Genomic DNA, 25,504 nt, shown 5'->3' with positions numbered 1-25,504 from the left:
TGTGCTGCATTATCCAGCATTATCCAGCAGCTGAAGGAAGGCTTCAAAGAAGCTGTTTGGGCGTGTGCTGTTTGCTTGCTCACATACAGATAATTGGTTCTGGGGGAAAAAGGAATATGCTCTTTTCTGAAGACTTCCTGCAGGGATTATTCACAGCACTGTAACTGAAACTTGCTTTTGTAAGATAGTCTCCCTCAGGAAAAAGGGGTACTTTAAATTCTGGACTTAGACCTGGAATATGGATTTGCATTTTAATGTTTCCATGTCCAAAGTCAGAAAGAATTGATCAGGCAAAGCAGCTGCTTCTGTGTTACAGTTCAGGTGAATCTCAAGCAGTTTATTTGGCTGCTGGGCTATGAGGGGAAGTTGTAATTATTTTAAGTAGAAATATGCATTGAAAAGCAAAATCTCATAATGCTCAGTAGGAGAAACATTCCACCATTAGGGGTCATCATTGCTGTGTGCAAAGGGAAGCAGAGAGTATCTGCTGCAGCTGAAAAGTTGGATGTTTGCTGTTCCCTGTGGGCTGTGGGGAGCAGGTGCTCACTGCATGGTGTCCATTCTTCTGTCTGTTCCATTGGCTTGCACAGCTCTGGAAAACTTCTAGCAGACTTTACCTGAGTAGTACTTGGGCAAGTGCCTTGGGGCTGGCAGATTACTGAATCAAAATTCTTTTTATTAAACACGCATATAACTTGGATTTGCCTTTGGTGCCAGTAGTTTCCAAATAAATTATTATACAGTTAAGCTAATTTAGGCTACTAAAAACAAATGCACAGGTGACCTTTATTTAATCATACCATTGCTGTACTATGATTTTATTAAGAACATAGTACAAACCAGAGACTTTAGAAGAAACAGTGTAGCTAAGGATTTATAAGCAATCATTGGCCATTATCTCTGTCAGGACTGTAGTTAACAGACTTATAAATTGATTATGCAATAGTGAATTGGATTATCAAGAGCCAATCTAGGCAGGTAAAATGTTCTGAAGAACACAATTAAATATTGCCGTGTTTTTTTCTGGCACTTGGGGAAACAAAGTATTACCTTTCTAATATCAAGATGATTCATTTAAGCATCTTCTTCCACCCTTGTGGACGGTATTATGGTGGCCTTTAAGATTTGTGGTTTTCTTCATGCAAAGCAGGCCATGCCCTGTAAATACTGTGACAAGCTGAAAATGGTGACAGCGGTGGAGATTATTGGGGAGAAGTAGAAGAATCAGTTTTATCTTCAGTTGATTGAAGTACCACAAGTGGCCTGTAAAAAGTGTAAAAATAGTTCTTCAATAGAATCTGGTCTTAAGACTACCAGTGCAATGAACTCAGCTCCTGCAAGTGACAAAGAGCTCCTGGGTGGTGCAGTCCTGTTTACAGGTGTGGCTGACTTGGTGGAACAGTGATGCTGCTGCTCAGCTGCTCATGGAGCCAGGGACTTTTTCCCCTAAGAAATGGAGTCCTACAGCCAATATCCTCTTCACCCAAGTTACTGGGTTACTGAGTTACTGAATTCTACCATAATGCAAGTAACATCTGGTGGCCATGCTATTCTGTCTGGGTTTTACCTTTGAGCAGAGGCAGATAAAGCAAACTTCCTCACACTGGTGGTGTCTGTCAGTGAGGAAGGCATGTGGCTGCTGTGTGCACGTGGCAGTTAGTCATGCAAATCTGATCCTGTAATAGCAATCAAGGCATCTGTTCAAGAACAGAACTGATTTTCAGTCTATACTGAGATTATCCTTTTGTTAGTGATAGTCTGTCCATTACTGCTACTTACTATGTGTGATGGTCATGGAGGTCCCAGCCACATAGTGTTAAGGCACTGGGGAAAAATAGAACAAAAAATGTCATTTAGCCCAGCAACCTTTTCAAGCTGAATGCTACAGTTTTATTAATAACTTTGTGTTTTCTTCTGACAATACTTAAACACACTTAATGAGCACACTTAACCAATCTGACACAACTTGAACTACAGTTCATGTTTTGTAGCTAGTGAGATAAGAAAAAGTCAAATGCTGTTTTGCATAAAGCAGTTTATGGTCCTGTATGGAATGACATCTGTAGTTAAAACATAAGCTCTGTTATCACAAGGAGAATGTGATGTACTATGAGGAGCATGCAGTTGATACTAAAGTGTGCATTGACAAAATGTTGTGATTCCCTCTCAGGGCAGAAACCATTTAAACTGCTGATAGCAGCCATGAACTATGTGCAGTTATAATTATTGTCAAGCTTTAGGTTTAAAATAGGGTGATCTGCAGTGTGTTATGGGTAAATATTTGTCTTGTTTTAAAGATTGTTAGTACTTGTGGGCGTTTACCCTGCATTCAGCTTGAGATTTACTTCCTGCAAGCAATGCCGGAAGAAAGGTGAAGACATTTGCCTTCCATGCTGAGCAAAAGCCACAGGGTAGGAGCAGCTCCTGCAGTGCCATGTGGAGACCTGGATGGGATGTGGTTCCAGTGTGAGGAGAGCACCTGTTGGTGATTCCTGCACATGCAGCCAGCTCGTGGCTTCTTCCCCAAGCAGAGCTTATCAGTGGGCAGGGCACAGATCAGGATTCCAGATAACTGAGCTGTAATTTTGACTGCAGTAGCATCTAACCTTGTGTGAGGTACTTGGCTTTCTGCACTGATTTGTTTCCTGCTGTAGCAGGGTGTTAATTCCGATTTTCCTCTCGAAATTGTTTGATTTGGTGATTTGATGAAATAATTTTACAAAAGCCAGTTAATTACAACACAGAAAAGTAACACAATGACAATGCCAGTACTGTGATGACTGGTCTGTGAGGACATTGTAAGTCAGTAACTTCACCATCCTATTAGTGATATTGCCAGCAAAGTTGTTGTGCAATCCTTACGTAGGTAAAGTGCTGATTGAATTTGGATGACAGGCTCTGTGTGGGAAAATACTTTGATCCTGGAAAAGAGCCATCAGTTTGAGAATGGAAATTTGACTTTGGCCAAAGCCTACAGAAACCTCATTCCAAGGCTTGTCTGAATGGAAATTTTTGTTTAACATGAGTGCCGAGAATTTGTGGGTGTGGGATCAGCCGTGAGGGCACACAGGATCTTAGTGTTTAGGAGGACCTTGTACAGGCTGAAGGGGAGTGAGGCCTCCTCAGGTGAAGGGCCAGTGACAATTCTTACCATCTTGTTAATCAGCCCAGCTCTGGTCTTAATGATAAACAACATGATCTGTATTGCCTGATTGGTATTTGGACTAGTAATCTCAGGGCAGCAGAAAGTTTTTCCTTTGCTCCAGATATCCTGACTGGCTTCTCTGTTGATGAAACATTCCTACAGTGGTTTTATTTTACAAGCCTGAAGGCATTTTTACAGGTTATGGGCAGCCTTGTGTCACGTGTACATCATATTCTACCTTCCACTTATGTAACTGGGAAAACTTCCTCTTTCAACTGGGTTTTGGTAAGAAAAACCAAATTGATTGCACTGAATCAAAAAAACCCAGGAGGGTGCTTGTGTTGCTCTAATTTTCATGAAGATGAAGTCCTCCTGAGGGCTTGAGGAAGGCCCTCCTTGGATTACTACCACTGGTTTGCAGGTGAAGTCAAGGGATATTGAAAGAAAATGAGTTTGGGATCCGATTTTTTTCACAAAACTGATTGAGGAACAGTTTCTGAATTACGAAGAAGATGAGGAACATTTCAAAAAGAAAACTGCAGGCCAACAGACACTTCATAAGCTGAAGCAGGCAATGAAGATGCATTTACTTCTTTAACTAGTAATCCTCAAGGTCTTTCCTTGGAAATATTAATATTGTCACTTTGATCAGCAAAACCTATCTATCAGTGAAGATAGATCAAGCAACTTTAGATAAAATACTTCTTTGATATCTGTAGGAGGACCAGTGACAGGAAAGCAAACACTTTTAGGAGGACCAGTGACAGGAAAGGAAATTAGGCTCCTTTGCATGTGATGCCATGAGACCTCTAAAAACTCTTGGAAGTTTTAATCATCCATCCAACATCGCTCTGATTTCAGCTGCTCTGGGACAGATGTGTAAGAGCACTCTCAGAGCCTCCTAGTCAGCTGAAATGGCATTGCTTATTTGTACTGGTGTTGAGCAGTGAACACTCAGTGAACACAATGAACGTGTTGGTCATGGCCTGTTACAGTAGCAGTGGCAAAGAGGACATTTGCAGAAATACTTTTGAATGGCAAATTATTTTGGTACTCTCAGGCCACAGGCCCTTGCCTTTCTGGGTCAGAGCTTTCTCTAGCACTCTTGCAGTATTCCTACACCATTCCTACACCAGACTTGTGCATCTCATGGACTCCATGATGAGCCAAGTTACCAGAGCACTGGCTATTAGGATATTAGGATTTCATTTCAGGCTTATGGAATATTAAATAGGACTATGTCCATATTGCTGAGGTCAGCCTTTTGCAAAGAATATTCCAAAAAAAGTCAAACTCAGTGTAAGTGCCCAGCAGAACTTCTATAAAGCATTTAAAACAGTGTTAGGAAAAAGAGTGTAATACATAAAAATGACACCTGGTGGACTGTAGTGTTTACTTGATTTCAAGCTATTAGAACAAAAAGGATCTCTATGTCCTAGCTGTGTTTCCAAAATAGTATCCCTCATTTTCTGTTTGTTTTGAATTTGATGCTGCAGAGCTATGAGAACCCAAATGTTTTGAGTGTACGCAGTGTGAGGAAAATGGCTTTCGCCCAATATTAGTGGCCTGAAAATGGGGATGTGCTTGTTGGGAGCATGGTTCTGGGGTGGATTTCCTTAAACTGAAAGCAGTTTGAATATACATAATCTGCACTTAAAGAGCTGGTGTGTGGTAATACAAGAGAAGAAGTGGCTTCCCAGAATTTGCATAGTCACACTTATGTATCTGTTTGTGTGTACGTGCCATTTATATAAGCACTCACACACCTACACAGGTATAGGTGATGTTTCTATTTTGAAAATCAAGTCTAGAGGTGATGTTTACATGATGCATTGCAGAGCTGTTTGCAGTGTGACAGATAATTCTGCTGTACTTCCTCTAGCATTTCAAAAATCCATGCAGATTAAGTGCATGTTTTCATTACAAACCATATGACTTCAGTAGGTCTTCTTCTTTTTTAGTTTACATGTGGGAACTTTTGCCTGAGAATTCAGACTTCTATCATGCCAGGTTTATAAGTAAAGTTTCTCAGTTGTTAATGAAAGGTTTCTAGCCCAAGGTTTCTAGCCCTATGCTAGAAACGTGTGTTTCTAGCTCTGAAACCTGTTTTTGCAACAACTGCCATTTTGTAATGAGCAAAGTTACTCAGGGTAGCCTTCATCAAACTTGATTTCTGGGATCATGTCTGGTTCTCAAGAAATAATGAACATTTTTGCCATGGTCTTTTCTGTGCCCAGGTCATGAAACAACAGCACACAAGTCATAATCTGCTATAGAACAGTACTCCAAACATATGGTGATTTGGTGCTGCATCTTTTTTGCTGTCACTTTTCTGAGAAGTCTTTGACACTTGTAATGCAACTATCTCTGACTTGTAAAAGCCCTTTGTGATGTATAAAGTATGTACTGTGTAAAACAGAATAGCAACATGGATTTAATCTGTTTCTGTATTTAAATCTGTTAGACAAATTCTTCTCTTTCAGGATGTGGATATGAACAGCATATGCTAATACAAGTGTTTTGGGAAAACTGTGTGTTTAAAAACTTGTACTCAAGCTAATGTGCTTGGATTATGTATAAACTGCTAAAGCCACTGTGCTTTGCATTGCCATGTCTGTAATGTGGATGTCCTTGCTCATCTGATTCTAGGCCTGAAAAAGGAACAAGCAGAAGGTTTGGTAGATAGTTAGTTCAGTGCCAGCAAATACTTAATTACTGGAAAGTACACTGAAATAACACTTGCTTAGAGCTTGCAAACTCTCAGTAACTCTCACTTAACACCAGCTACTCGTTGGAGAACTGAAGCCGTGTGCCAGTGTGTGCTAATGCAAGCTGCCTAATGTGCAAGAGCTACCCCTTGATCTCAGTGGATCTCTATTTGATCTGCAGTTTAGCATAAATCAAAGTGACATGAGAGAGAGCTTCTCTGCTCCGTTGTGCCTTAAGTTATTAAAAACCACATTTTTCTTAGACTGGATGGTGATGCATTCAGAATATAATTGTTTGTCAAAAGTGAGTAGATGCTAGTGAGGCTCTTCCCTAGACTGATAAAAGGCATTTATAGGCAGTGTTGGTCCATCTGACTGATGTCCAGTCTGGAGACAGGAGTTTGCAAGTTTTAACCATAACTTCCTCTGAACTTAGAGATATCTCTGAGGGCAGGTACAGGGACATGCAACTATTCCTCCATTCCTGGCTGGCCAGATGCAAGTGCCATCTCAATTCAGCATTGCCTAGCCTCTGCACCTCAGCAGAAGTTTTCAAGTGGTTGTGGAGGCCACCAGGAGGTTGCCAAAGCAATGGCTTGTAGAAGAACTAAGGGATGATCTGTAAGCCTGAGAGCTGTGGCCAAATTTAATTTTGAATTTAATTTCAGCTGCCCTCTGCCGAAAGGTATGCTCTTTTGATTACATGAAATAATGTTTTTTTTATTAGGTTCCATTACTTGGAATTAAGCAAGAAATTGATCAGAATTCTTCTGCAGAAGGATACCATGTGTATTGTTTAGGTGATTGAGTTGAAATCCATGTTTTCTTTGAATAATACCAACTTTCCTGTTTGTCAAACCCAGACGATGCATAGTTGGGTAGGTGAGGATTTGCCAGCTAGGACAACTACAGCCTCCTCAGGGCCTGGTGAAGGAAACTTGGAAGAGAAATGTAAACAGGTAGACTGAAAGCCTTGTGCACTAATCACACTAATTGTGTTTGCAGTCTAAACTCAATTGTCTAGCTGTGTTAAGAGACCTGGACTGAGAGCCTGAAAAAAGTGTGTCTGTCTGAAGTAATTTTTGGCTTTGATGTGTTTTTCTGTTAACTCTATTGTTGTAGTTTCTCATAAAGGATCAGGGTACAAAGTCCCCTTCTTTTATGGGCTGCCAGTGTTGGGAGCCCATCACCAATAGATGTTTGAGTAACTTGGAAACTGCCTTCATGTACTCAGGCAACTCTCTGCTTGTTCTGCTTGGTCCACTGGAGCAGCAGCAGCAGCAGTCATAAGTCTTTTTTTAACCTTAGGTCACTAACCACATTTCCTTTCTAAAATCAATGCATTTTTCCACTTATCCTTGGTCTGTTTGCTCAATAAGCCCAAAAGATTTCCAGGAAATTTTATTATTATTCAGCCAAGTTGAAAAAGTTACAGATTTGGATGAATCTGACTATCATCCACCATCTAGGTAAAAACAAAAAACAGATATTGCTGAAGCCTTTGTGTCCCTTTAGCAGTTGACACTGTTGGACAGCAGGAATTGCAATGACCTAAGTGTGAAACTTTGGGAGCTGCTACTGGCTTGTGGAACCTGATCTCTCACTGCATTGTGATACGGAAAATAATAAAGTGACATAAGTAATCCTTTGGAAATTATTCAAGAACCTGACACTGAGCCAGACCCCTTCTCTAGCATAGTCAGGCTCTGAAGTGACTTGAGTTTTTCCAGCTGAAGCCAGCAGAGAATGGCTTCATTAAGATTAGATAATCTGTAGGGTCTACGTTATATGTCACTGAAGGAGATGGATTAGTGTTCTGTACGAATGGTACCGGGACACAAAGGCAAGGGAAAATTCAGATATTACTTTCTTCAGACTATATATCATCAAGCATGAATGTTGCATGGAGAATGTTTGTACATTGTGTACAGAAACAAGTTTTTTTATTGCTTGTTATATTTATTTACTCTGACAGTAATCTAATGAAGCAAGACGTCCAGAAATTCAGAGATTATGAAAATGACTCTGGTTTGTCACAAGCTGAAAATCCACAGATTTAAAATTTTTAGAAACATTATCTGTAGAAGATGTCCTTTGATTAGGTAAAAATATGCTAGATAAGTGAAACTTAGAGGATTATCAAGTGTTTCCAGATCTAACTATTACGACAGATGTGTAAATGCTGCTCCTGATGCTCTTCATTACTGAAATAAAATTACTTGTGTTAGAAACATTTCAGGAATGAAACCTGGAGCATGTTACAAATGCGGTTTCAAGCTAGCATAGACCTTCCAGCTTTTGAGGCCAGTAAGTAGCAGTGTTGCTCTTACAGTGGTAGGGATCAAGACCTTTGCATCTTAAATATTAAGTAGGAAATTATGGGTGCACTTTCAAATAATGACTTTTGCATGAAATAAACCTGGAAGTGCTGTTGGATGTCTGAGGACAATTTAGAAAGAACACAGGGTTTTACCCATGTTACTCCAGTGTTGCCATCTTGGGATGTAGTAGTCCTTGGCTTTATTTCAAAAGGCATAAACTATAGATCTGTTTTCTTTAAGGCCACAGAAGATTGTGAGCATTGGGAGCTACTGTTAAGCACATCATTCAAAGCCCACTGACTATTAACAGGTGACAGGAAAGTTGTTGAAGAGCACTGGGTATAGAGAATTCAGGCAGAAAATCCTAAAGACAAGCTGTATTTTGTGCAAAGAAGGAGGGCAGACATAGTTCTGTTGTTACTAAAAGTCAAAAAGCAAAAGTGGAACAAAACTGAGTGACCTCTCAGACCTCTCAGTGACCTCTGAGACTTGAAACTTCTCTCAGCTACTCCTGTAGAACAATGTCTGTGCTCTTAGTGTTTGTGGTAGAGCTTTGCTGGAGGTTTCTCTCAGATCTCTGAGATGCATTTCAAACGTCTCTGTTGGGCAGCTCCTGACTTACCAGTTGATAACTCCAGACATTCTAATCTCTAAGCAATCTCTCAGTCTGTGAACCTTGTTGATAAGTTTTTCTGGGGTTTGGTTTGGGGATTTTTGGTTTTGTTGGTTTTTTTTTATTTTATCTCAATGAATGTGAGATCTGCCTGTTCTGACACAGAGGATCTGCATGTCCACTCCTAACTATCGAGCATACGCATGCCGTTCACCAGAGGGAATGTTGGCATGATTTGTCACTTTGCATTCAGTTCAACTTGCTGTTCCTTGTTCTGAGATCTCTTGTGTGCAGTAATATTTTTATTACAGAAAATACTGTGCTGGTGAAAGCTTAAAAGTTCTTGGATCAAAATGGACAGAAATACACTTCCTTGTTGGATACCAGGCAGGCTTCATGGCAGAGTTGTCCAAAGCTTCAGGTCAGAGGAGGGTAAACAATGGAGCTGAGAAGGCCACAGGGAAAACTGTCCCCACTTCTTTCATCCTTATATCTATAGAAGGGAGTGAATAATGACATACTGTGTTTCTGTTCAAGTCAGTAAGAGTTTTGGCAGGAGAGGCAGCATCTGGTATGAAGTCTGAAGACCTGTTGTTTGTTGCAGTCCTTGGAAGCCTGTTGAGTGTTGTGGGCCTTGGTTCCTTTGGCCATATGAAAAGGATGATACCAAACTTTCATGGATGGAAAATATTTTTATATCCAAAGCTGTGCTGGTTGCTGCTGATGGCAGAAAATACAGTATAGCTTGAATTGCATTTTGCACACTGAAACAATGGTGTACTGTGATTCCCCTCTACTATGAAGGGTGCTTGTGTACCCAAGTTCATAATCTGTGAAGAATTCCACTCCACAGGGAATTGCAGACCCGATTAATTATGGCAAGTTTGTGAGCACGTTACTTAGTAAAAAACCCTTCTTTAAAGTGATGAGAACGATGAATGTACATTTATCCCCACAGCAGTGAATTACATTTGTACCCTTTTCAAAGTTAGTTTTCATTTTTAGGAGATTTTAGAAAGTTCATGAAAGGATCAAACCCAAGTGTCTGCTCTCCTAAGCATATGGGTACGCTTTTCCAAAATAAGAGCGTGTGTAGCTTTGCTGCTTAACTTTGTGAGCCCAAGCCACTGCTTTGTGTCCAGATATGTATTCTGGAAGTTGATGTGTCAATGGCTACACCCCCCTTGGAGAAGGTGCTGCTGCAGGCTACCAACGGTCCTTCATCAGAGCTTCATTTTGATTGTTCTTTTCATCGATGTTTGTACACTTTCAAGGTAAAGACAGAGAAAAAGCCCACAAAACTGGTGCGTCCACACAGGTTGGATGCTGCTGGGGAAGTCTAGTTAGGAACATGTGATGTTAATTTACTTTTTCAGGTCTGCACACTGTGATTTATTCTGCTTCCATTCCCATTTGATTCCATTGTCTTAGTTCAGGATCTGCAGAGCAGTATGTTTGCTAATGGACTAGGGGAGATCCTGTTCTGGCAGGATTTCTCTGAGGCACATAAAGCAAGCCCTGTCCAGTAAAATTAATGGTAGACTTCTCAATTGTTTCAGTGGTACCTTGGTTTCACTTACTAAATTTAGGAAATGTGGTGGAGTCCAGCTGGTCCATGGTCAAGAGAATGGTGGTGTCACCATCCTCATAAGTCTTCCACTTCAGATGGAGTCTTTTATTGCTGAAAAAGCCTGAGTTTTTTTATTGCTGAAAAAGCGGTCAAGACTTAAAAGGAGTGGTGGATTATCTGTTTGATGAAAGAAACTTGGGATCCCTAGGAGTAGAAGAGGTTGGGTGGGAAGAGAATTCATCCCATTCACACATAAAATAAAAAGCACGGGAATGACAAATTGCAGTCCTAGAGTATCCATACTTGTTTGAACTTCTAGTTTTATTTGTTTTCAGTAAATCTTTGCAGTAACTTGTTCAATTGAAATATGTGCTGGACAGGACAATGGTAAGAGTTTCTCACTAGGCTATGAATATCTGTACACTTCACATCTGGGATAATAATGATATAAATGCAGAAATATATTTAAGCTGTAAGAACTAAAACTATTGCTGTTAGTAATTCATTATGATATATCACAAAGAACATTTCAAAGATTTGTCTTGAGGGGAGTCTTCTTTTAGAATGAAACACACATCATTTACTGTAAGGATCACTACCAAGAGAATGCATGCTCTTTTCAAAGAACAAAAACTGATGGTCTCTTTTTTCTTCTTCTTTTCAGGCAGCACAAATAGTCCTGATTTCTCTCTTTGAATTGAACACTCCTGAGTTTACCATGTTACTTGGTGCCTTGCCAAAAACATTCCAGGATGGTGCTACCAAGCTCCTGCACAACCACCTCAAGAACTCCAGTAACACCAGTATGGTGAGAGGCCTTTGCAAACAGCAGAGCCCCAAAGACAGCAGCTCATTGATAAGCTGTTGCAGATGTTCAGTTCAAATTATCTGTAACTGTTGTCTTGAAGCAATATGGCAACAGAGGCTTTTGTTTGATTTTGCTTTTAATAGGGACCATTAAAATAAGAAACTCAGTTATTTAAAAATTTAATATAGTCCTAACCAGAAGAGATTAAAAAATGACTGAGAAGTACATTAAAATTGGTGTGGCTTGTGCTTTCAAGTTGGTGGTGCTTTTGAAAGTCCTGCCAGTAATGACTTTTTGGCTAAAACAGATCCTGATACCACAGATTTTCTGGGCTTATGGCTATTATTGAGATCAATTTAATAACAGTTACACTGTCTGTTAAGAAGCTTGCAAGATCTTTAATATGACTTACAAGGTCACCTCACTCTATGCCTATTACCTGATGTTTTGCTTTTATATGAAGCTCTTACATATTTTTATTTCACTGAAGGAATATGTTAGTTGATTTAAATAGGAAATTTCTTTCCCTTCCCAGAGCAGCAAGGATTAGGGAACTTTTTTTGTCTTTTTAATGTGGAAGTCTTGTGAACTTGCTGGAATTTGAACCCTCCTGTCTTTGCACTTCCACAGGGCTAAGTAGAATTTAGTGTAAGCTAGAACTGCAGTGTTAGGCTTCCAGGCAAATGGTCTGGATTCTCTAATACTTTTGACTCTATGTGAAAAGTATCAGAATTGAGAGCAATTTCTACTAATTTTGCTGTGGTATAAAAGATTGTTCAGGCTAGTGGAAAAATGCAAAGTTAGACTGCTTACTTAGGCTCCTAACAAGCATAATCAGAATGCTTTAGACAATGTGGAAAATAGCTGTGTAATTAGAATACTAAATTGTCAGGGTAATGATGAGCATATTTTGGAGCCTTGCAAATCTTGTTTGAGAAGTGGGATTGATTGACCATTTCTCTGGCAATATTTGCAGGCCATACGTGTTGTGTAAATTGCAGGCACTGTGGGTTGTAGAGAAGTGCACATACACTTTCTTTATCCTCAGAGTCATATTTTCAGGAGCCTATTAATGACTACATGAACCATGGCTGCAGATTTTTAGGTCAAGAGGCATAATCAAAACTGCACTAAGCTTGTCTAGAGCAAACAGAGGCACTGTTTGGACCTGTTTTTGTATTCCTGGCTGTGCATTGCAACACATTGCTAATCCCTGTCTTCCTGCTTCTGTGTCAGGGTTCCCCCAGCAATACCCTTGGTCGGACTCCTTCCCGGCACTCCAGCAGCAGAACCAGCCCTTTAACTTCACCTACCAACTGTTCCCATGGTGGACTGTCTCCAAGGTAATGTGGTAGGCTAATTAAACCCCTTGCAAAATACTAAAGGATTTCAACACCAAGTGTGCGTTTACAGAATATGACTCACTTTGAAAGCAAAAACAAGACAATAAGTGTACAGTAGATTTCTGCAGAGAAGTAGTGTTTGAACATGATAATATGTGGCTGCTGATTGACTTCAGTATTCCAGTCCTCATGCTGTCTGTGTAATCTTAATGTCTTTTCTTATCATATTAGTTTTCTTTTGTGGCCTTCTTCAGAATTACACTTGTGGATAATAAAGGTAATATTAATTGGCAGCATTAGAAATAAAGTCTTGTTGAGATTGCATATGTCACAAAGTCTATGATGACTCTCAGAACATGAGTTTCAGATTGTGCCATTTTTTAGGTGTGGACTTGTAATCAGTAATTCTTCTGACTATATTACAGGGCTTGTGCTGCTGAGAGAAGTGCTGTATCTGCTGTTCCACTCTTATTCTTTGTGAGGATGCAGGACAAGCAGGAGTGGTGACTGTGTTTCAGTGCTGAATACCTCCCAAATTGCTCACCTGGCTCCTCACCAGCAGAGCAGTGGCCTGGTCTTTTGAGCAGCAGGTCTGTTGCAACCAGGTGTTTTGCTGAAGCTGCAGGTGCTATCCTAGAATATCTTGGTCCACTCCAAAATCTTGTATTCAGCCAACATGGACTCTCAGCTGCTGGGAATGTGGATGTTTTGCAGCATTAAAACTTAGAGCAGGGGAGATGGCATTGTAGACAGTATGTTCTGGGACCATAGAAATATTAGAGGAAAGTAGCAAGCTGTTATCTGGACAAGCTCTGGTTCATGCTGGAAAAGCTTAAATTCTGTTGCCCATGTCTGCCTGTCCTCTTCATGACAGGTTGTGGAAGAAACATAAGGAACCATGTTGGGTGAGGACTGCAGTTCATAGTGCAGTGTAGTAGTTCACATTGAAATCTGTGAACTTGCAAATCCATGTTACTTGCAAAACTCTCTCTGAAGAGATGCTTAGACATGTGAGTTGCAGTGTGTCAGGAAAAGTACAGGCCTTTAGCATTTGATGAATAATTATGCTAATTCCAGCAGCACAGGAATCATTGGGGTTTCCTGAGAAAATTTTGGGTGTCTGAATACATCTTTGTGACTTTTAAATCTGCTGTAATTCAAAACTAAACCAAGAGTTTGCAAGCCAAAGCCAAGTTGCCTATTATGAGTTTTTTCCACAAAGGTTTCATTAAGAAATTAAGTGGTAGAGTTTCAGGGGAACAGTTCCAACTATGTTGCTTCCTTTTTGAATAGCTTGAGCATTGTTGCCCTGCTGATTTCTGTCATGGGAAATTATTGACTGTGTTTCCCTGTGGTTACGTTGTGGTTTTGTTGGCCATGGTGGCATGTGGCACTTATTTTGTAATTCCACAACCTTTTGCCATGCTTTTTGGGTTTTGCCATTGGGACACAATTGTTTATTGCCACTTCGCTCACTGTTTTCTATTTGTCTTTGCATTCTTCTCACCTCTTGATGTCAGGAGGCAAATATCAGAGTATTGATTAAAGCGTCCAGTGTACATTGTTGCTGTTGCTTTCTAGCATTTTGTATTTAGAAACGGAAAGGTTTCTTCTATATGTGATTTGTTCTCAAGGACTAGTTTGAGAGGGCATATCATTCCAGAGCACTCTGCCATGGATGCAGTTGGCCAGGAATCTCCTTCAGAAAACAATCATTCCTTCCATTTTCTATAGAGTTCTTGCAGGTGTTTAATCAAAAATTTAGGTGACTTTTCCAGAAGTGTGTCCTGCTTTCTTGTTAGATTTAGTTATTCAAGAGTGATGTTTAAAAGTTACTCTTCAGTGATAGGTAAAGGTGGAGGCTGCTTTGAAAGCCCTTTAAAATATTTGGACGGGAGAAACTGTACTTTTTTTTGTGGTGAATGCCCTCTGAGCTCTAACAGTATCTGCAGATTTTTGCATTTGTAGAAAAGGCAGTGGCAAGTACTGCAAATAGGGGCACTAGCTTCTGAAGCTCAGCTGGGCTGCATCCTTCTTGAAAACGTCTTGTGTAGCACAGTTTGGGCATGGTCCTGACTTAAAGGGAGAATTTAGCTCTGGTTGTCCTTTCAGAGAAGAGGCTTGGAAAAATGTGCTGACAGATTGTGGTTAAGTAGGGTAGGCTGCAGTATTACATTCTTTGGCATAGGTGCTTCAGTGTCATGTTTCCATTTCAAATGCTTGACGTTTACTGTTCAGCCTTGCTGTGAAATGTCACTTTTCTCTCCAGGTCGTTCTGAGAGCAGTGTAAAAGGATAAAGATTCCCAGTTTCTTTGTGTAGCTCTCCTCCAAAAGTAGGCTTGTCTTTACATTTTCATGGGGCCTACTGCCAAAGGTTTGTAGTCAGGTTGTGTATTCCCATTGCCTCCTGGGGTGCTCTGTGTGCAGGCCCTGCTTACCTTGTCCCTGCGCATGTCTTGTACAGTCAGCCTGAGTGTAGTCAGTGGAAGGATTATCTCCAGTTCTTAATGCCAGTTTTGGTTTTGAAGATCATGCTTTCCTTGTATTTTTTTTTCTTGGTTCACAGATTGGAGTCAAATGCAGGGGCATACATGTCTTTGGAGCTGGAATATGTGTAGCAAGGGTGATTGGGTCCTATAGAAATACGAAAATGCTGCTAAGCATAGCTGTTCTCCCTTATTACTAATGGTTTGTGGCCAATATCCTCAACATTAGTCAGCAAGGTTTCCTTGATACAGATATACTGTATTATGTATGTATTCCAAGTGACTGATTTTTTGGGAGTTGTGTGTTTGTGTATTTATGTGTACATGTATTTGGGCTCTCTGGATAGATTTTGAATGCTTTGGTTGAAATGGACTCTGCAAGCAGCTGATTTGCCTATCCAGATGATAACATCTGCTTAAGTATCTCCTAAAGTCTTAGGAGGGTAGCATGCTTCAGGGTCTTGGACAGAGTCCTTTCTCCTGCCTTCATTTGCTCCCTCCAGTTCTGCTTCATGGTCACTCTAACATATCCACTACATCTGTGAGTTACTTCTGCATTTGTATCTGATTTTCTTTTTCCTTAACAGTTTTAGTTTTTGGTGAGAGGAGTTATGGAAGAGAGATGTGCTTTCTGAAAAAGAAAACAGAGAAGGGCATTTGAGAAGACTGAATATAAGGAAAAAAAACAGACTTCAGGCTGAAAGAGAAAAATGTTTCCTAGGCAAAGCACAGATAAATGTCTCAGGTTTGTGTAGGACAGAGAAATCTTCTTGAGATTTAATAAATTATGTTGTAGTACAAAATGGCAAACGCTATGTTGTGAAGTCCTTTGGTGTTAGAATACTGTTCTGAATGGTAAATCGACTTCTGCAAACTTAAATGTTACATTCAGGTTTGGAACTTCACATATTAGAATTTTGTAGGAGTAATTGAATGAATACATTTTGAATGAGTTTCTGCCATTATTAAGTAGCCCAGAAACCTGTGCTTAGTTTTTATTATTAAAAACAAATAAACAAAAATCACCCAAAATTAAAAAAAAAAAAATTTAGTCCTTCAAAGATGTTTAGAGGAAATGCATCAGAATAAAAGGTTACAATTTTATCTGGCTATGTAAGTTTACATACTTGCTATTTCACTGATAATAAAAAAGACCATTAAAAACAAAATTTGATTGACGCTTTCAGTATTAAGTTGAGCAAGCAAAGGCATGGAAACAGAATTAAAATAAGCCACTTACTTTATACAGTAAGGACAAGCCTGCATTGTTTGGTGTCCTGTGTTCAGATAGGTGATACCTGAGCTGTGAGACTTCTGATCAGCAGTCTGGGAGTCGAGTATTTCCTTGATAATACTGGCATGTAATAGCTGTGGGATTTGATTGCTGGTTAATGAGTGAAATTCTTGACACTGCTCTTCAGAGTAGTTTTTTTAACTGGCTTTGCTGCTGTTTGCCCTGGAGCAATCCTTGACTTGTTTGTCACTTCTCATGTGAAAGTATCTTTCACTTGCATATGTACAAATACAACTATCCAAGACAATGTGCTGAAATGTAATAGAAACAAAGTAGTGTTATGAATACTCCACCAGCTCAAGCATCTGTTCTCATTTGGAAGATGGTTTTGAAAATCCATGTACCTTAATGGGAAAAGGACAAAAGCAGAGGTTGGACAAATTGACACAGGAATGGATGTGTTAACCCAAAGGTTATGCAATAACTTAAAGAGGCCTGTGAAAGTTTAAGGAGCAATCTGAATCAACTCAGAGGCTGGTTTCACCCAGTCTTTCCAGCTTTGTCTGCTGAGACCTGGGCCAGGTTACGTTTACACTCCAGGCTGACTTTTCCCTTGCTGCATATTTGGGTTCAGTTTGAATCTGGTGAAATAGGACCAGATCTTAAGCCCTGCAAAGGTTTTCTGATTGTGTAGGGCCAGACTGCAGGCTTATATAGAGGCACCAGGAGACAAACTTTACAAGGTACCTTCAGGTGTCTAATAAAAAAAAATAAATTCCAATTTTTCTTTCTTCCATGGAAATCCTGTTGCTTAGAAACACCTGTGTAGAGTTGGAATACATGTGTGGCCAGGGATTGTTTGCATAGAACATTATAAATGGAGTTGTTTATAGAGGCTATATCCATTTGTAAAATCTACTGGTTAGTACAAGCAGAGACTGGATTTTTTGTGAATCATATTATGTTAGGAATAAAAATGGAAATGAATAATAAAGGCCAAAACAAAGACTTGTGAGGCACAATGGAGTATTCTTGTTTAATTTTGTTTCTATTAATTTTTTTCTCTCTCCAAGGCAGCATGACAGCACTAAGCCACTCAGATTATAGTTTCTTTTTTTTTTCCCTCCCTCTCCTTTCTCTGTTTTTTCTCTCTTTTGTTTCTCCTCTGGTCACGGCAGTCGGCTCTGGGGTTGGAGTGCAGATGGGCTTTCGAAGCACCCCCCTCCCCTTTCTCAGCCTAACTCCATCCCCACTGCTCCTTCCCACAAGACTTTCAGACGCTCTTACTCTCCCAGGTAACAAGCTACCTGTTAAACCAACTTGTCTGAGGTGTCACAGTATTATTTACCTTTCACACCACGGGATTTGTTCAGATGTGGGACTTGCAGAGGCTTTGGTTGGAAAAGGCAAAGAGATGATGATAGCTTTCAGAGAGCAGGGGTGACAGCCAGCCACTTGCTCACTGCTTGAGGAAGATGCAGCATGCAAGTGGGGATAAAAAAAAGTGGATTTTTCCAGACTCTTGCACCCATTCAAGAAGATGGCAGGGAAGATGCTTCACAGTCAGTTTCCAATCCAGAACACAGTCGCTGAGCACTTTCGTCAGGCACTGGTTGTGTCACGATACTGGGGCAGGATCTTTCAATTTGGCTGCACTGTGAATGTGGCACTAGAGGACCTTCAGATGGACACATACAGCTCAGGAGTGATTTCACATAGAACTTTGCTTGTATATTGTGATTTTGGAACATCTTAGAAATTTGTAGTATTGAAATTAAAATTGTCCTTACCACAAGATTTTGCATTTATCAGTCACAATTTCAACATCTATTCCTCCTCCTGTGCCTTCACATTTTATTCCAGTCTGCATACAGCTCTTGGATCAATATGGTAGACTAAAGCTGTGTGCTGGTTTTAAGAAAAACCCCAACCTGAATACAAATTTAATTTGTCAGATCTCTGTTAAATTCCTTGGATTTTTTAAAGTTTAAACCATGACAACAAACCATCTGTAAATGTGGTTTCTTCTGACTTAGATATGTCTGTTACCTGAGGAAGGACTACATATAGTCTTTGCTTAAAGCAAAAGGTCCTAATGAAAAACTATTGGAAGAAAAGCAAAGAAATTTTTCTTTGAGGGCTCCAAATTTGAGAACCTGTGACATCTGAGAGAGAAAGTAGCATACAGTGGTAGGTACCTCTGTGAATACCTGCAGAATTAAAAACTTTAAATGAATGTTTTGACTCTGCTAGGAGACTGTGGAGATATCTATGGAGGGGATCCATGCTGATTTTTGAAATAAAACTAGTTGAGAGTGTTTTTTCTGTCTTCTTTTATCTGACACCAGATAATAAGGTTTGGAATAATGTAACATATATTCCAGTCCAGAGCCTGAAAGTGCAAAGATTAGAGCTACTGTGTACTGCTTGAAGACACTAAACTGTGAACTACTTACACATAGTTTGGATTGGAAACTGAATAACAGTTTATGGAAGCAAAATGTATTTCATGCCAGACTGGAAAACTACCAAATTGTATCTTTATAAACTTACAGACAGCTGCATTGGTTTTGTGCAGCAGATGGAAAATAATGTTGTGACATCCCTAAACACTGCTCATCTCTACTCACTTCTTATTCATCCTGTGCCTTTCCTCTAGTTTTCTGCATGGGTCATAATTTCTTTTCCCTTTTGTGCTTTTTTTTTCCTGAAAGGTGAGTGTAGTTCCATTTTACTTTTATTCCCCCCATTGTGTTGTCTGTGAAGTATTCCAGTGCACATACTGTCAGTAGAGACGTGTGTTCACATTGTAGAATTTTCATTCATGTAGAGCACAGCCATAATGTGACCTCCTACACAGGCTTACTCCTGACATATGAAATTACTGGAGTCTTTAGATTTTTATTAAAATGTGGGTTTGTGCTTTGACAAATGTATCAGATTGGTGGCTCTGAGAAATTATGTTAGTCCTTTTGCACTGAAGAGTCTGTATTCTCATTGTTCCTTGGTAACAGTGTAGGGCAAAATTCATCCCTGAGGAAAGAAGTGATGACTTCAGCAGATTTATTGTCAGTATTACATTTGTGATTATTTCTTGGGTTTTCTGCCATGGATTTAATTGTGTGGCCTTTGGTAAGTCATGTCATCTCTTGGTGTGAGAACACAGGTGCATTCACTTGTATACCTTTTCAAGTGGTGGTTTCCTTGCCCACTTCAAAGTTGTATGAAAAACCCTTTAAGATCTGTGAATTAAACGTGCTTGAGCTCAAAATGTATATTTTTGAGATTGTATGAAACAAAGATTTTCCTGTTCCTGACTGGTATGTCTAAAGAACCTAAAAACTGCCTTGCCTTCTGTCTGGAAAGCCATCACAGTGCATTACTGCACTACTGTGCATTACTGTTGTTCAGCTGTCTGAAAAGCCTTAAATACTTCAACTTCTGCAGGTTCATGAACCTACAGAAACAAAGCTTTTGTTTCCTGATCTTGGTCTGTTAAATGATTTCTCATTCTCCCTGGTCTGCCAGACACTGGAGAATTGTTCTTTGGTTTCTTTGCCAAAATACATGGTGCTGATGCTTGTGTGAGTGTAGTGCGAACACGTTGCTTGGGAGCCAGGGATTATGGCTATTTTCAGTGTGTTAATCCCAAAGGTATTGGGCAGCCCATCTTATCCTCTGTCTGAAGTTCCCAAGTTTCTTCCAGAAAAAAAAAGCTGTGGTTCTAGATATTTAATAGATATTTAATAGATATTTAATAGATATTTAATATCCTACTTTTGATTCCATTGAAAATAACAGCTGTGTACCCAGAATTCAGAAGGGATTTTCTTGTTTGTTTGTTTGGGTTTTTCCCCCACCCACCTCATAGGGAATTTTTCTTTTGTGGAAAAGGAATACAATGCAGTTCAGCCATCTGCCTCCAAGCCCATCCTGACATTCTTCCCAAAATGTTATGAAATAGTAATTCACCACTGTAGGGAGCCACTTCTTGCCATTTATTGACAAACAACTTGATGTAAATATCTGATTCAATCTATTTGCTTCTGGCTTTACTGAGATCTGACACTCCTCCAGAAATTGTTCTCTCTTGCTGGATCTATTAATTTAGTGATTGTCATGGAAACTCAACTTCTCCTAGATAGTGCAAAGCCCTGCCAATAATGCTTTTTTATTTTCTCAAAGATTGTAGGAACTTCTCTTTAGCCAGATCTTTTAATATCATCTGCCCTTGCATGTAAGGCATTTTATCATGGGGCCTAAATTTGGATAACTCCTCAAGGAATCCCAAAACTTTTTGCTGAGAAATTTCTGAACAACTGATAAAGTGCAAGTGTCAGGTTTGAGTGAGGAAATTCCCAAACTTAGGCCAAATACTGAAATGCTGTTTTTATCAAGGCACTGTGCAAGTGAGTTAGGTTTTACTACGTTATAAATTAAAATGGGCCATGTTAGACTAAGGTTTATGTCAAGTTACATTTTCCTTTCCATTTAAATCTGTCATAGTTTCATATATTATTAAATGTAAATGTCACTGATGCAATTTCCACCAACTGTCACAACCATTTGAGTTCTTATAGTGATTAGTACTATTTTCCTTTTTAAATTACACCACAGTGGGGATAGCGTTTTTTGGTTTACAGAAGGTAGCACACGTACTGAATGTAAGAAACAGTGGACTTGTTTTCCCTTCACTTACAGCAATGTGTTCTCCTTGTTTTAGCCCCATTTGAGGGGAAGCTCAGACCTGAACTCTGCTTTGATTCCATCCTTGTTGTGTTACAAGTCACTGTTAGAAAGAGTACTCCAAACCATATGTCTCCAGCTTGTTTTTGTTGACAGTCGGAAGAGGATTCCAATTTCATTTGTAACATTTCATATACGTTTGGTCTTTAGTATGCTGGATTATGACACGGAGAACCTAAACTCTGATGAAATCTACAGCTCTCTTCGTGGAGTCACAGAAGCGATTGAGAAATTTAGTTTCCGTAGTCAAGAGGACCTGAATGAGCCAATCAAACGTGACGGAAAGAAGGACTGTGACATTGTAAGTATTCCGTTGTTCACTGTCCCCCGATAGATGAAATTTTAAAACATTGTGATCAAACCTGTCTGTGGATTGGTAGTGTACAAAATCCAGTTATTCCTGCTGTATTCTTACAGGCATTGTCTGCTTGTTGGCTGTTAACTTCTTATATCTTAATTATGGGGTTTCACTGACTGTTTCCCTTGGCTCCCTTTAAATTCTGGCCTCCTGTGGAATGTGCTCACAGGGATTCTGTGTGAGTGCCATGAAGGATGGAAACAGTGCTAGTGTTCCTCAGGCTCAGCGTGGCTCAGTGATGGCTTTTGCATGGAGTGTGTGTAGTCATGTCTGTAATGGGAAATGTTAGTTGTTAAAATGCATGGATGGTTTCCCTCACAGGCTTAGGACCTGTGATCACTCCAAGTGTACAGCTCATACAGCATCTTGTGCTGCAAGACTGGTTACAGAAACTGTGATCGTGAGATATTTTTGAGCAGGTGTAGTTGTGTGAAAGAAAGAGGTAGTAATCAAAGTTTTATGTAAGTATTATGTATAAATAATTCATGTAAATCTGTACCTTTTCTTACTGGTGGGTGAGCTCCAAAAATGCTACAGTTTCCATACAGTTTTGAACATACCTTTTCTCGCTCTGTTCGGTTCCCCTAGGTGTCTCGAGATGGTGGCCTTGCTCTCCCTAGTGGTGATGTCCGTGGAAGCAGTGACATTGTGGAAGGCGGAAGGATGGCGCTGGATAACAAAACCTCCCTCCTGAACACCCAGCCTCCCCGCGCCTTTTCAGGGCCCCGTGCTCGGGAATACAACCCCTATCCTTACACTGACACCATTAACACTTACGACAAGACCGCCCTGAAGGAAGCAGTGTTCGATGATGACATGGATCAGCTTCGGGATGGTTTGTATCAGCTCACCTCGTACCACTGCAGGCAGCTCGCTGCCTCTCTGGTGTATTTGTGTATGGGCAGTGCCCTCAGATGCGTGCCTGCCTGTGCATGTGTTGTGTATTACATTGCGTCTGAGTTGAGCCTTGGTATGAAATACCCTTTGTTCTCATGTCGCAGCAGAACCTCATATGTGGCTACTGAGAAAAAATGTTATACTGTGGTTTTGGTTCTTGTTTGCCTGGGGTTTCCTGCAAACTTCTCCCTTAAGCATCCACATGCATCTGTAGGGACACTGCTTTGGGACCTTCCCCTCCTCTTGGCTGAAACACCTCACTCAACAGCTTGTTGTTATTGAGTGTTTGACTTCATTTAAGTGCAGCTACACATCAGCTTTATTCTTTTGCAGTACACTGATGAGTCACTGTACTTTAATCTAAAGGTCATACATGTGACCATTGGTTTTGGGTGTGTATGTCTGGGAAAAACCACGGCAGTTCTCATCTTGTAGAAGTAATTGTTGGAACTGGAAGAAATCCAATTGTCATCTCTTCCTGGTTCGTTAGAAGCCATGTGCAGATGCATGAGCCATGCTATGAACTCAGGTTAAATTATGGACTAGTCTGATTCTGTTGCCTGCTTGACTGAAACCACCTGGAAGCAGATGCATTTTTGGGGGGCCCCTTGTTACATGAACCTTGTTCTGTAGAGGGTGAAAAATCTTGGCACCTTTGATCTTTTCTCCATTTCTCCAAATGATTTGTTGCCATTTGTCCTAGAAGTACCCATTGACCATTCGGATTTGGTGGCTGATCTTCTGAAAGAGCTCTCCAACCACAATGAGCGGGTGGAGGAGCGGAAAGGAGCTCTCCTGGAGTTGCTAAAGATTACAAGGGAAGATAATCTTGGAGTTTGGGAGGAGCATTTCAAAACCATTCTGCTCTTGCTGCTGGAAACACTTGGAGACAAAGATGTGAGCTGTAGATTTTGTCTTAACTCTCCTGTACATTGCTTCATCTTGGGTAATAATTCCTACACACCAGTTTAAATGAAACCTACCACTCATCAGTGATACTGCACTGCTCATTTTTTCTTTTGAAGGTTGACAACTCTGCTTTAGTTTTCACTCTGTTCAGTGATGAGTTTTAAGGTACTCCAAAATGTCCCAGGCTTTCCCCCTCCCTCCTTAAAGTGTTGCTAGTAAATAGCTAGGAAATTGAAATAGAATCAGAAAAGGAGCGCTAGTCTAGTAAAAAAACTGTCAACACTTCAGTTACTCTTTTCTGAGTTAGGATGAAGTTACAAGCTCTTAGCTGTATTATACCCACTCCCAGCAAGGAGAATAAAGGCACTCTAGAATCAATTAATTTTTTTTCCCTAAGTAGTTTAAAGACCCAGGGTATTAGATCTAATGGGATGAGTCTCTGTCTCTTGTAAAAATGTCATCAAGAACAAGCTGCTTTTATAGGGGATCTTGTTTTGAAATGTTAAAAAAGCTGTGTTATTATCACAGCTTTATGTTTGGTAGTTGATCAAAGTGGTAATTTACAGGCCAGGCTTTCTTCGATTTGCAGGTATTTGTTCAGCAGCACAATGATATTTGGTAAAGGCTCAACACCCCACTGCACCTTTACAACAGAGCCATGCTCCATCTGAATGTTACAGTATTGAGGCTTCAAAGCACTCACAGTTCTTTTTTTTTTTTTTTGTTTCATCTGATTCAAAAATTTGTTGTATTTCTTATACTCCTTGTGAAAGATATGTTACGTTCTTAGAAATGTTAATTCTGAAGCAGAGTAAGTGGCTGACATTTTCTCAGTCATTGTTCTTAGTTTAAGCATGAACTGCTGTAGTCCTACATGTTTAATGGTAGCACCATCACACAAGTATCAAAAAGTCTGGTGACTTTATCTTAAGTACACAGGAATTGTGCTACTGTATGAATTTTGCAGATGGATAGCAAATCACATATTTTAAAGGCTGAAGAGGATGAAATAAAGTATGTATTCTTCTGCTGAAATAATGACATCTATTTGGAGTAGCCACAGGTCAAAAATTTAATATAAGTTATGAAATTGAAACAAGTGTTATAAATCCCTTCTGCTCATGATCTCTTGATACGAAGGATGAAGACATAGGTCAGTGTTGACTACAGTAATTATGTCCTTGAAAGTAATTTCCACAGGAGTTACAGGAAGAGTCAGTTTTACTGCTTTAGTACATGAAAAACAGCTTTGTGGCATGGATGGAGCCCAGTTTGGTATCTGCCAAGCTGAGTAAAAGAGGAAAGGCAAAACATACATGATCTGACCTTCTTTGTAAATTCATGTAATGTAGATGTCCTGCTCTGAGTACAAATTTTTACTTCATTGCCAAAAGAATATGGAATTCGGGAAAGTAATCATTCTGATTCTTGTATATGTGAGAACAGTCGTTTTATGTGGCTTTTTGTGCAAGAGCAAGCAAGGAGCCCAGTTCTGAATTTTGTTACGTTGATTCCACTGCTCACTCCACTGGAGCTGGTGGCGTAGGGAGCCATGCAAATTTCTTATGAGCCATGAGAATTCACTTCCAACTACAATTTTGAGAAGTGACTCTTTCTAATCTTCTTCTAATGTCTATTTTTCCCGACACAGCATTCAATCAGAGCCCTGGCGCTGCGAGTCCTGAGGGAGATCCTGCGGAACCAGCCGGCGAGGTTTAAGAACTACGCGGAGTTGACTATCATGAAAACACTGGAAGCACATAAGGATTCCCACAAGGAGGTGAGTGAGCCTTTCAGCTACAGGAAAAGCTATATGGACCTGCTGAAGAAATGTAGGACCTGTGAGACTTAACAGGGAAATGTGTTGAACGATCTTGACAGTGGAGCAAATCAGTATTAAGTCTCCCAAATATAAAGAGACAGGATTTTTACATGCTGAAACAGTGAGGAAAAAAGTGGAGACTGTCAGAGTTATTTATGTGGACTTGGAGCTATTTGGAGTGGTATGCCACTGTTTGTTAATTTCCCAGGATTTTCCTGCTCATTCTGGGAGAGGTTGAGAACTGTAGGAGAAAAGTGCATGTTTAATTACTTTTTAGAGCATGCTGGGGGCACTGTGCTGCCTCTGTGTGTACAGGTAAGAATACAAAATGTACTGGAGAACACAAAGGCTGTGTTCAAGCAGAATTGTGTGTGAAAACTGAATGGTGAAAATGGGCCATGCTGGAAAATTGGGAACTGGTGAGTAACAGGAGAAAATGGACAAAGTGGCCATGCTACACTGGCAGAGGAAGAAGCAAAGGGGAGGGTGAATTGCATTTGCCTTTTTGTGAGAGAAGTCCTATACAAGATTGAAAGTATTCTG

The 25,504-nt window shown here is 40.0% G+C and overlaps 1 protein-coding gene across 1 annotated transcript in view; it reads left to right on the top strand.

Moving 5' to 3' along the window:
* The window catches only part of CLASP1 (cytoplasmic linker associated protein 1), a 170,058-nt gene that overhangs the window by 127,187 nt on the left and 17,367 nt on the right, over positions 1–25,504 (top strand). Inside the window, exons 31-36 of the mRNA XM_053948460.1 lie at positions 11,022–11,165; positions 12,402–12,508; positions 21,126–21,276; positions 21,922–22,168; positions 22,934–23,127; positions 24,791–24,919. Coding sequence (XP_053804435.1) covers positions 11,022–11,165; positions 12,402–12,508; positions 21,126–21,276; positions 21,922–22,168; positions 22,934–23,127; positions 24,791–24,919 — 972 coding nt within the window. The remainder of the gene's footprint in view (positions 1–11,021; positions 11,166–12,401; positions 12,509–21,125; positions 21,277–21,921; positions 22,169–22,933; positions 23,128–24,790; positions 24,920–25,504) is intronic.

The sequence above is a fragment of the Vidua chalybeata genome, chromosome 7 (genome assembly GCF_026979565.1).
Source record: "Vidua chalybeata isolate OUT-0048 chromosome 7, bVidCha1 merged haplotype, whole genome shotgun sequence".
Lineage (NCBI taxonomy): Eukaryota > Metazoa > Chordata > Aves > Passeriformes > Viduidae > Vidua > Vidua chalybeata.
The sequence above is the reverse complement of the archived record's forward strand: the minus strand, read 5'-3'. Positions and strand labels throughout refer to the sequence as shown.